General features: G+C 35.2%; 1 protein-coding gene across 2 annotated transcripts in view; it reads left to right on the forward strand.

Moving 5' to 3' along the window:
- Positions 1-13,378, forward strand: part of VAMP7 (vesicle associated membrane protein 7) — a 53,967-nt gene that overhangs the window by 21,421 nt on the left and 19,168 nt on the right. For both annotated transcript variants that reach the window (XM_021079480.1, NM_001243593.1), the window contains 1 exon segment: positions 2,975-3,065. In XM_021079480.1, the coding sequence (XP_020935139.1) occupies positions 2,975-3,065 (91 nt within the window).

A 13,378-nucleotide genomic window follows, 5' to 3' on the forward strand; every position in this document is an offset into this window, starting at 1 on the left:
TAAATTCAAAGTGAATTAAAGGAGTTCCCATTGTGGCTCAGAGGTAACAAACCCGACTAGGATCCATGAGGACACGGGTTTGATCCCTGGCCTCACTCGGTGGGTTAAGAATCTGGCATTGCCATGAGCTATGGTGTAGGCTGCAGACGCAGCTCAGGTCCCATGTTGCTGTGGCTGTGGTGTAGGCTGGCAGCTGCAGCTCCGATTCAACCCTTAGCCTGGAAACTTCCATATGTCGTGGGTGCGGCCCTAAAAAGACAAAAAACAAAACAAACAAACAAACAAACAAAAAATCAGAAACAATTAAAGACTTAATTGCAAGATCTAAAACCGTAAATCCTCTAGGAGAAAACAAAGGCAATGTGCTCTTTGACATCAGTTTTAATAATGTTTTTTTTTTTTTGGATATGTCTCCTCAAGCAGGGAAAACAAAAGTGAAAATAAATGGGACTACATCAAACTGAAAAGCTTTTACAGTAGCTTAAAATGAAAAGGCTGCTGATGAAATGGGAGAACATGTATGCAAACAATATATCTAATAAGGGGTTAATATCCAAAATATACAAAGAACTGATATAACTTCAACATCTGAAAAACAAACCTATTAAAAAATGAGTAGAGGAGCTGAATAGATAGCTTTCGAAAGAAGACGTACAGATGGCCAACAGGCACATGATAAGATGTTCAACATTGCTAATCATCAAGGAAATCTAAACCACAATGAGATATCATCTCACACTTGTCAGAATGGTATTATAAAAAAGACAATAAATAGCAAGTATTGGTGAGGATGTGGAGAATAGGGAGCCCTTGTGCACTGTTGGTGGGAATGTAAATGGGTGCAGTCCTTATGGAAAACAATATGAAGTTTCCTCTAAAAATTAAAAATAGTGCTACCATATCATAAATTCCACCCCTGAGTATTTATCCAAAGAAAATGAAAGCACTAATTAGAAAAGATACATGTACCCACTATGTTAACTGCATGATTATTTACAATAGCCAAGATATGGAAGCAACACAAATGTCCATCAATGGATGAATGGATAAAGAAGATGTGTGTGTGTGTGTACATACATACATACATATATATGTATAAACAATGGAATATTATTCCATTGTCATTTGCAACTGCATGGATGGATCTAGAGGGTATCATGCTTAGTAAAATAACTCAGAAAAAGACAAATGCTGTGATTTTACTTACATGTAGAATCTAAAAAATAAAACAAATGAACAAACAGCAAAAATGAACAGAGTTATAGATGTATAAATACATGGTTCCCAGAGGGATGAGGGTTGGGGGTAGGAAAGAAATAGGTGAAGGATTTTAAAAGTTACAAACTTCTAGTTGCAATATAAATGAGTCACAGGTATGAAACATACAATGTTGAGAATAGAGTTATAACTATGTACTATATTTGAATTATGACATAATAACTGTTGTTTTGAAATGTATAGAAATATCCAATCACTAGTGTAACAGGAACTAACATTGTGTTATAGGTCAATTATATTTCAAAAACAACCTCATAGAGAAAGAGATCAGGGAGTTCCCATTGTGGTGCAGTGGGTTAAGAACCCAACTACAGCACCTTGGGTTGCTCTGGGGGCTCGGGTTTGATCCCTGGCCTGGCGCAGTGGGTTAAAGGATCCAGCGTTGCTGCAGCTGTGGCATAGGTTCCAGCTGTGGCTTGGACTCAGTCTCTGGATGGGGAACTTCCATATGCCATGGGTGCAGCCATAAAATTAAAAAAAAAAAAAAGATCAGATTTGTGGTTACCAGAGGCGGGGTTTTGGGTAAGGGAAATTGGATGAAAGCAGTCAGAAAGTACAAGCTTCCAGTTATAAGTACTAGGTATGTAATGTACTACATAATAAGTACAATTAACAGTGCCTTATGATATATCTGAAAGTTAAGAGAATAAATCCTAAGAGTTAAAAAAAGGTAAATATGGTTAGCTGGCAGCAAAACTTTTAACTTAGCCTGTATGTCTTTTGCTCTAGATCTGTATGTGAACTTCTAAACAAATCTGTGCCTACATCCTTCATTATAAATGAAGATAATAATAATGGCATTTTTATCACAGTTTTTGCATGGATTAAATAATATCCCATATTTGAAGCATTTAGCCCAGTAAAGTAACTGGAATATTGTGTATTAATCAGTCCATAATTGTTTGCTATAGATAATAATTTAAAAATAGGGAGTTCCCCATGTAGCTCAGTGGTTACAAACCTGATTAGTATCCATGAAGATGCAGGTTTGATCCCTGGCCTCACTCAGTGGGTTAGTGGGTTAAGGATCCGCCGTTGCTGTGAGCTGTGGTGTAGGTTGCAGATGTGGCTCAGATCCTGCATTGATGTGGCTGTGGCACAGGCCGGCAACTGCAGCTCTGATTTGACCACTAGCCTGAGAACTTCCACATGCCGTGGGTGTGGCCCTAAAAAGCAAACACTGTCATTGGTGTCTTACATTTCTAGATTCTGTAAGAATCCAATGAATATAGGATGCATACTCTGTTCCAAACAGATACAAGAATAGATGCTCAGAAACTTGGCCAGGCCCTGCCTCATTATATCTAAGAAATGGGGGGAAATCTAGGGTGCCCTTTCCCTGTCCTGTTCCCCCTGCCACCAGCTATAGTCTTTTTTCTTCCTTGTCTGAGCATCGATTATATATAATACCCTATTTCTGCCTCACTAGTATCAGGTATTTATTTCATTTAAAATAAGGAGATCTCTTTATACTATAACACTTATATTACATGTTAGCAATTTTTATGCTTGCCTATATTTTTTCCTAGGTCTGTTATCAATTTTTGAATGATGTGACGTCTATCTTTTGTGTCAATAAAGACAATTTTACACCATTCCTCAATGTCATTCCTCTTCTTTTTGTTTTCGTATTGTAAATAATGTCTGGGTATTAGAAGTTAAACCGTTTTTGTTTTGTTTTGTTTTGTTTTAATAGAAGCATCACTCCGAGAATAAGGGCCTAGACAAAGTGATGGAGACTCAAGCTCAAGTGGATGAACTGAAAGGAATCATGGTCAGAAACATAGGTATGTTTCATGGCATAGTCTGCATAACACATGTGGGCAAAAATAATAATAGATTACTTGATTGGGGTCAAATTATTCTAGAGAGGCTGAAACAGCATTTCCTTATTCTTGCTATTGGAAGCTGTCAGCTGAGATACAGATATTACTTATCTGTAATCCTGGCTGCTGTATGAATGATTTCTTTTTAGCACTTCTAACTATTCTTCATTCTAAATTTGTTTGCTTAGCAAGGCTAATTCCTGAGACCCTTAAACAGTTCGGCAGTTTAGAATAATTGAGTCAGTTTTGGCTGGAAATACCCAGATAGCTGATATTATCAGTTTAGATACTTAAAGCATAGCTATTTGGCCTCCTTAGAAAGTTTGTAGCTCTTGACTGAGAGAAATAATTGGACCCCAAACCTGACTGTTGTATTCTTGAAAAGAATGAAATATAGGAGTTTCCATCGTGGCTCGGTGGGTTGGAGATATGGCATTGCTGCAAGCTGCAGCATAGGTCGCAGGTGTGGCTCGGATCCAGTGTTGCTGTGGCCATGGCATAGGCCAGCAGCTGCAGCTCTGATTTGACCCTTAGCCTGGGAACTTCCATATGCCACAGGTGTAACCATAAAAAGAAAAAAAAAAGAATGAACTATAATGTAGATTCCATTGGCCTGTGTTTTGTCAAGAACCTATTTAGCACATTAATCTGGAGAAATGCATCAAAGTTTATTATTTAATTGATTATAACAATGGTATTTAGATTTAGGATGATACTAATATTTTAAAAGCACTGGTTCTCACAATGTAGTCCCTGGGCCAGCAGCATCAGAATCCTCTGGGAACCTGTCAGAAATGCAAATTTTCAGGCCACACACCAGGCCTGTTGAGTCAGCAACTCTTGTGGTGAGGCCCAGCAATCTGTGTTTTCACACATCCTTCAGTTATACTCGAGTCGTAGAACCACTCTTAAATATATCTTCTAAGAGGAATGTCTTGCAGACAATAAATTCTTTTATAAAATTGAACTAAAATGAGTATATAAATGCTTTACAAAATATTTAACTGAGACATAATTTCATAAATATTTACTTATAATTTTGAATTTACTGTTTGAATTACTTTTACATTTATTATTTGAACAGTTAAAATTATGAAAAGACATTTTAAAAATTTACTCTTTGTCGCACCGTCCCAAAGATTCGTTTCCATTTTTGTTCCTTTAATTTTTATTCACATGTATACCCAATCAAAAATCATTCAGTTTTGTGGAGACAATATAATAATCAAGATTTGGAGTCTTACATGCCTGAGTTTGAGTCCTGATTTCACTTCCTTCCTGCCGTTAGGCCTTGATCAATCCTCTAACCCTTCTGACCTTTATTCCTTAATCTGTAACAAGGAGATAATAGAACCTAAGGTTACCAGGATAAAAGAAGTGATAAATGTAAAACACTTCCTTCATACAGTGCCTGGTGTATAGTAAGAGCTGAATGATTGTTAGCTGTTGTTAGTCTACTTTATGCTCATATAGTATTTCTTGAGTTATATCACGTTACCAATTATATCCTTATTTTTGTCACTGGTTCTCAAGAGCAGTATTACTCAAGAGTGCTGTTTTATAACCAGATAAGGAGCTTGCTCCAGAATATAAATGAATGCTGAGCTTCTTTCATTGAGAGCATCTTGCTATGAAAATGTCAATTGAATTGAACAGTGTACCTGGAAGCTCATTTGAGCAGTAGCACACACTCTTAGGTAACACTGATTTAGAGGTTTGTGTCATAGTAATAGTACTATTATGAATGTTTTTGCGCCTATTTTTCTTATTTTCTTGAGATGAATTCCCAAAAGTGGGATTAGTAATCAAAAGCTGGAAACATCTTTTCATTTTTAATATGTATGTCTCTTTGTTATTTGAAGTGAGTTCCTTGTATTGATTTTCGTCTTAATGATATGTCTAGATGCAGACTAGAGAACTTATTGAAAAACTGCTAATATTTTTCTCTTGTTTTGGTCACCAAATATATTTCTTTTGCCTGAAAGTAGAAGCAGCCAACTACTACAATATTATTTATTGCAGATGAATAAAGTTCCAGAAATGAACCTTTTAAATCAACTCCTCTTAAATGACTTATTTTTAGAATTACAGAAATAGCAAATTAAAAATGTAGCAAAAACATTTCTAGTTATCTCTTTTGACTTTTTATACAATAAACAGCTTTATTGAGATATAATTCATATACTTTTTATAAAATAAACAGCTTTATTAAGAGATATAAATCATATACCATACAATTCACCCATTTAAAGTATGCAATCCAGTAGTTTTTATAATATCCATGAATTGTGTGTGCATCACCACAGTCAACATTACCCCCCAAAGAAATTCTGTATACGTTTATAGTCACTCCTCTTTTCCCCTCAACCTCCAGACCTAAGCAGCAATTAATCTTTCTCTCTGTATAGATTTGCTTGTTCTGGGCATTTCATAGAAATGCAGTTGTGTAAAATTTTGTGTAAAATTGAGGTATTTTGAAATATATAGTAGTTTTTGACTATAGTTAGTTTGCTGCACATTAGATTTCTAGAATTTATTAATCTTCCAGTTGCAAGTTTGTAGCCGTTCACAATTCCTCTACCTCCCAGCCCTCGGTAACCACCATTCTACTCTGGTTCTACAAGGTCCACATTTTTTGATTCCACATATAAGTAATGTCATATAGTATTTGTCTTTTTTTGACTGGCTTATCTCACTGAGCCATGGTGCCCTCAAGACCTATCCATGTTGTTGCAAATGACAAGATTTACATCTTTCTCATCTCTCAGTAGTATTCCATATCTATCTATCTATCTATCTATCTATCTATCATCTATCTATCTATCTATATCTAATCTTCTTTATCCGTTGATGGATACTTAGCTTGTTTCCATATCTTTACTGTTGTGAGTAATGCTGCAGTAAACATGGGAGTACATATGTTCTTTCAGTATTCTCCTTTCATTTCCTTTAGGTATGTGCCCAAAAATGGAATTGCTTGATCATGTGGTAGTTGTGTTTTTAATTTTTTGTGGAACCACCATTCTGCTTTTTATAGTGATTGAACCAATTTACATTCCCATCAGGAGTGCATAACAGTTCCCTTTTCTCCATATGCTCACCAACACTATCTCTTGTCTTTTTGATGATGGCAATTCTAAGTGGTAAGAGGTTAATACCTCATTGTGGTTTTTATTTGCATGTTCCTTATGATCAGTGATGTTGAGTATCTTTTCAGGTACATACTGGCCATTTGTATATCTTCTTTGGAAAAATTCCATTCAGTTCCAATGCTCATTTTTAATCAGATTGTTTGGTTTTTGTTATTGAGTTAGATGAACTCTTTATATATTCTGGATGATAATCCCATATCTAGTATATGGTTTGTAAATATTTTCTGCCATTCTGTAGGTTTCATTTTCATTTTGTTGATTGTTTCCTTTTCTGTGCAGAAGCTTTTAGTTTGCTGTAGTCCAACTTGTTGACTTTTGCTTTTGTTGCCTGTGTGTTTGTTGTCATATCCTACATATCACTGCAAAGACAAATGTCAGGAACTTTCTTTCCTATATTTCCTTCTGAGTGTTTATTGGTTTCAAGTTTTACATTTAAGTCTTTAATCCATTTGAAGTTAATTTTCAAGTGATGTATATAGGGGTTCAGTTTCAATTTTCTGCATGTGGTTTTCCAAAGACCATTTGTTGAAGAGCCTATCCTTTCCCTGTTGAGTGTTCTTGACTACCTTGTCAAATCTTAATTGACCGTATATATGGGGGTTTATTTCTGGTCTCTCTATTTTGTTCCATTGGTCCATGTATCTATTTTTGCCAGCAATGCAATTTAATACTGTAGTTTTATAGTATAATTTGAAATCAGAAAGTGTAATGCTTTTGGTCTTGTTCTTCTTTCTCAGGATTGCTTTGGCTATTTGGGGTCTTTTGTGGTTCCATACACATTTTAGGACTGTTTTTTTCTATTTCTGTGAAAGAATGCCATTGAAATTTTGATAGATGTTGTATTGAATCTATAGATGGCTTTTTAAAATTTTAACAATATTAATTCTTCTGATCCATGAACATGGGATATATTTCCATTTGTTTATGTCTTCTTCAGTTTCCTTCATCAAAGTCTTATAGTTTTTGTCACACAGATCTTTCACTTCCTTGTTTGAATTTATTCCTAAATATTGTATTATTTTTGATAGTATTGTCATCGTGATAGTTTTCTTTATTACTTTTAAAAAATATTTCGTTGCTATATAGGAGCAGTTGATTTCTGTATGTTGGTTTTATATCTTACAAATTGACTGAATTTGTTGGTTAGTTTAACAGTTTTTTGGTTGAATCTTTATGATTTTTCTATGTATAATATATTATCTATAAATAATGGCAATTTTACTTCTTCCTTTCCAATTTATTTTATTTTTTGTTTTGTTTTGGTCACGTTTGGGGCATGTGGGAGTTCCCACTGTGGCAGAAATCAAACCTGCACCACAGTGGCAACAAAAAGCCACTGCAGTGACAATGCCAGATCCTTAACACACTGAGCCACGAGGGAACGTCTTCCTTTTCAATTTAGACAGCTTTTATTTCTTTGTCTTGCCTGATTGCTGTAGCTAAGATTTCTAATACTTTATGAATACCAATGGTGAGAGTGGGCTTCCTTGTCCCTGATCTTAGAGGAAAAGCTTTTAATCTTTCAACATTGAGTATGGTGTTACGCCATGTGTCTAACATATATGGCCTTTATTATGTTGAAGTAAATTTTTTCAGTATTCAATTTGTTGAGGGGTTTTATCATGAAATGATGCTGCGTTTTGTCAGATATCTGTTCAGCATCTGTTGAGGTGATTATACATTTTTATCTTTCATTCTGTTAATGTGGTATATCATATGCATTGATTTGTGTATGTTGAACTATCCTTGCATCCCAGGGATGAATCCTACTTGGTCATGGTGTTTGATTGTTTTGCTATGTTGTTGAATTCGATTTGCTAATTTTTTAAAGAGTTTTTACAGCAGAATTTTTCAGGAATATTGGTCTGGTTTTCTTTTCTCATGGTGTCCTTATCTGGCTTTGGTATCAGGGTAATGCTGGCCTCATAAAATGAGTTTGGAAGTGTTTCCTCCTCTTCAGTTTTCTGGAAGAGTTTGAGATGAGTTGGTATTAATTTTCCTTTAAATGTTTGGTAGATTTCACCAGTGAAGCTATTTGGTACTGGGCTTTTTAGTGTTGGGAGGCTTTTGATTACTGATTCAGTCTCCTTATTCATTATTGCAGTGTTCAGAGTTTCTATTTCTGATTCAGTCTTGGTAGGTTATATGTTTCTAGGAATATATTCATTTATTCTAGGTTATACAGTTCATTGGCATATAACTTTTCATAGTAGCCTCTTATGCTCCTTTGTATTTCTGAGCTATCAGTTGTAATGTCTCATATTTCATTTCTGATTTTATTTTATTTCTTTGGACCTTCTCTCTTGTTTTCTTAGTCTAGCCAAAGGTTTATCAGTTTGTTTCTTTTCAGAAAACCAGCTCTTAGTTTCATTGATATTTTCTGCTGTTTTTCTGATCTCTATTTCAGTTATTCTGACCCTGATATTTGTTACTTCCTTTCTTCTGTTAGCTTTGGGCTCAATTTGTTCTTTTTCAGTTCCTTGAAGTGTAAAGTTGTGTTTTTTGTTTGAGATCTATTTTCTTAATATATGCATATATCACTATAAATTTCCCTTTCAGACTGCTTTTGTAGCACCCCACAAGTTTTAGAGTCATAAGATCTATCCTGGAGAGTGTTCTGTGTGCACCTGAGAAGAATGCATATTCTGCTGCTGTTTGATGGGATGTTCTGTATATATCTCTTAGGTTCACTTGGTCTAATGTCCAATGTTTCTGTTTCTGATTTTCTGTCTGGATGATCCTATCCATTGCTGAAAGTGGGGTATTGAAGTCCCCTAAAATTACTGTATTTATTTATCCCTTCAGATCTCTTAGTATTTCCCTAAGATATTTAGGTGCTCTGATGTTGTGTGAGTATATCATTATGGTTATTATATCTTCCTAATGAATTGACTGCTTTAGTATTTTATAATGACCTTATTTATCTCGTGTTACCATTTTTGGTATGCAGGCTTATTTTGTGTGATATAGGTATAGTTATCCCCACTTTATTCAGATTACCGCTTGCATGGAATGTCTTGGTCCATCCTTTCACTTTGATCCCGTGTGTGTACTTCAGTCTGAAGTCAGTCTCTTGTAGGCAGTATGTAGTTGGGTCTTGTTTTTTTATCTTTCCAACACTTGGTACCTTTTCTTTGGTGAATTCAATCCATTTACAGTTTGAGTAATTATTGGTATGTAAGGACTTACTAATTCCATATAATTATGCTTTCTGTCTGTTTTATAGTTTTATTGTTCTTTTTTCCTCTGTTTCTGCCTACCTTTTAAAATTGATGATTTTCTGTGGTTGTGTCCTCTATTTCCCCCTTTTTTTTGTCTTTTGCGAATCTACTATAGATTTTTGTTTTGTGGTTTCCATTGGGCTTACATAAAACATCTTTATAGATAAAATAGTCCATTTTAGGCTGATAGAAACTTAAATTTAATTGCATACAAAAGCTCTACCCATTTACTCTCCCTCTTATATTTTTGATATCACACTTTACCTCTTTTTATATTGTGCATTCATTAACAAACTATAGTAGCTGTAGTTATTTTTAATACTTTTTTGCTTTAACCTTTATACTATAGTTAAGTGTTTAACATACTACCCTATTACAGAATTAGAGTTTTGTAAATCTGCATATTTTCTTTTACCAGTGTATTATATACTTTCATATGTTTTCATATTACTAATTAGCATCTTTTCCTTTGAGCATTTCTTGCATTGTAGGTCTGGTGCCAATGAACTCCCTCAGCTTTTGTCGGGGAGTATCTTTATTTCTCTTTTATATGTGAAGGATAACTTTGCCATATAGGGTATTCTTGGCTACTGTTTTTTTCCTTTCAACATTTTGAATATGTCGTTCTACTCCTGGCATTTAGGGTTTCTGCTGAGAAAACTGCTGGTAACCTAATGAGGGTTCTTTTTTAGGTCACAATCTTTTTTTTTTTTCTGGTTGCTTTTAGGAATTAAACTGTGATTTTTGACATTTTCATCATGATTTATCTTAAGACAGTCTTTTTGCATTCGGATAATAGGGTGATTTATTAGCTTCATAAATTTGGATATCCAAGTCTCAAGTTTAAGAGGTTCTTAGCTATTATTTCTTTAATAAACTTTCTGCCTTTTATCCCTGTCTTTTCCATTTGGAACCCCAGTTACTCTGATATTTGTATGTTTGATAAAGTCCTTTCTTTACTCTTTTCGTTATTTTTTGTTATTGTATGATTGGATTATTTCAAAGTTTCTATCCTCTAGCTCACCTATTTTATCTTTCACTCAGTCTACTTGAGATAGATGATTTCTATTGCATTTTTCATTTCATTCATTGAATTCTTCAACTCCAGAATTTCTGTTGGGTTCATTTCCATTATTTCTGTCTCTTTGTTAAATTTTAGATTTTGTTCATGTGGTATTTTCCTGATTTTTTAAAAATTGTCTTTATGTGTTTTCTTGTTGCTCTTTTGGTTTCCTCAAAACTGCTATTTTGAAATCTTTATCAGCTAGATCACAAAATTTCATTTCTTTGGTTTTGTTTATTGGTGGATAATTGTTACCTTTTGGTGATGACATGGTCCCTTGTTTCTTCATGTTCTTTGGAGTTTTGTATTGCTGCTCTCACATACACCTCCTCAGATCTTTATTAGTTGCCTTCAGAAGGGAAATGCTGTTTATAAGTTGTGTTATGTCTGGGGTTTTTCTGACCTTGTATATGCCTGCTCCATGTGTCTTGCTCCCTCTTGTGGCATAATTATTAAGCTTTTATGTCTTCTCTGGTTTTATAGCTCACCAGGCTACGTGCTGGAAACCTCTTTTATTTTTCGTAAGATAACTTTACAGCTCAAGTTTATGGGCCTTTTTTCCATTGCCCACAGGCCCTGGCTTGATACTGTGAGAGGTCTCCTTTTACTGGAGTTTGCTCATGTTAGTGAACTCAGGAGCATGTTTAAGGAGCTGGCCATAGAGAAGGGGGAAGTGTGGCTTTTGCACTCTAGGCATTGAGGGTGACTGTGGGACTGATGACAGGATTATCGGGTGAGGGTCTCTCACAAGCTTGTCGATGGACTTTCTGCTGAAATCCTGAACAAGGTCATCAGGAACCACATCCTTTTAATATTGTTTGATAGTCTTACCTACTTCTTTTCTGATCTTCTCCCTTCCCCTTCTCCCTTTCCCCAGTCATGGCAGTCCAGCCTCAAATTTGTTTTGTTTTGTTTTTTGCTCCAGTGGCATATTGGAATCTCCTCTCAGCAAATCTGGATTTCTACAAATTATCTCTTGTCCTTGGGTGCCTGCCCAAGTCAGCACTCTTCAGGTTTTCTCTGATCATGACCAAGAGGGGTTGGGGTGGTTCACTGGTCCTGCTGATTCCACAGCTTATACTATAGTCTGTCTGCCTATTACTGATGCATAGGTGGATGAGACTCCTCCCAGGTCCCTTGGCATATGGTGCCGGATCCCAGAACTCCTGTAGAGACACTTTTGTTCATGGATGGATGTCTAACTAGTTGTTTAAAAGGGGGGACAAAAAGAAGGAATGTCTTATGCCACTATGATACCAGCTTGTACTTGTTATATTCAGAGTTGAGCTCAGTCTCTTACCCCTATTGCGATAGCCTTGACCCCCATTGCAATAGTCTTGAATAAAGTCTGCCATTTTTGATGAGTATCAGAATAATTTATTTTTAATAGTATATATCTTCCAAAATTTTTCTTGCTTTGTTCCCAAGTTGTTTTTTTATGCTATTTTAAATGGAATTTTTCATTCTTAGATTGTTTGATTGCTCATGTATAATAATACGCTTGATTTTTGTATATTGATCTTATACAACCTTGAGGAACTCATTTATTAGTCCTAACAGTTCTTTATGATTTTCTGTATGTAGGATCATGCTGTCTGAAAATAGAATTTTAATTCTTCCTTTCCAATCTGAATACCTTTCATTTCTTTCTCCTGCCTGATGTCCTGGCTAGAACCTCCAGTACAGTGTTGAATAAAAGTAGCAAGAATGGACATCCTTGTCTTATTTCTGATCTTAGGGAGATTTTCACAATTACACGTAATATTAGCTGTGGTTCTTTCATAATGCCATTTATCAGGTTCAGGAAGTTCCCTTCTGTTTGTTGAATTATCATGAAAGAGTGTTGGATATTGTCAGGTGCTTTTTTGCATCTATTGATATGATCATATTGTTTTTGTCCTTTATTCTGTTAATACAGTACATTATAATAATTGATTTTTGAATATTAAAGCAACCTTGCATTTCTGAAACAAATGCCACTTCATCATGATATATAATCCTTTTTACATATTGGTGAATTAACTCTGCCAGTACTTCATTGAGGACTGTTTATGTCCAAATTCTTAAGGGATGATGATTTATGGTTTTCTTGTGATGCCTTTATCTGGTTTTGATACCAGAATAATACTGACCTCATAGGATGAGCTGAGAATGTTCCCTCTTCTATTTTTCTAAGAACTTGTGAAAATTGGTATTAATTCTTCTTGAAATGTTTGAGAAGGTAGAGTTTACCCTTGAAGCCATCTGTGCCTGGGCTCCCTTTGTGCAAAATTTTAAAATTACTAATTCTGGGGGGTTCCTGTCATGGTGCAGCGGAAACAAATCCGACTAGGAACCATGAGGTTGCGGATTCAATCCCTGACCTCGCTCGTTAGGTTAAGGATCCGGCATTGCTGTGAGCTGTGGTTGCAGACACGGCTCGGATCTGGCATTGCTGTGCCTCTGGCATAGGCCGGCAGCAACAGCTCCGATTCAGCCCCTAGCCTGGGAACCTCCGTATGCCACAGGTGCAGCCCTAAAAAGACAACAGACAATAAATAAATAAATAAATAAATAAATAAATAAATAAATAAAAATTACTCATTCAATCTCTTTATTTGTTGTAGCTCTATTCAGATAAATATTCTCTTCTTGAGTCTGTTTTGGTGGTTTGTGTCTTTCTAGGAATTTATCCATTTTATTTAAGTTATATGATATGTTGACATACTCTTGTTCATAGTATTCTCTTAGGATCCCTTTCATTTCTGTGAAGTTCGTAGTGATGATTTTAGTAATTTGAGTTCCTCTTTTTCTTGATCTGTCTATGCAAAGATTTGTCAATTTTGTTGCTCTTTTCAA

Source organism: Sus scrofa, chromosome X, assembly GCF_000003025.6.
Source record: "Sus scrofa isolate TJ Tabasco breed Duroc chromosome X, Sscrofa11.1, whole genome shotgun sequence".
NCBI lineage: Eukaryota > Metazoa > Chordata > Mammalia > Artiodactyla > Suidae > Sus > Sus scrofa.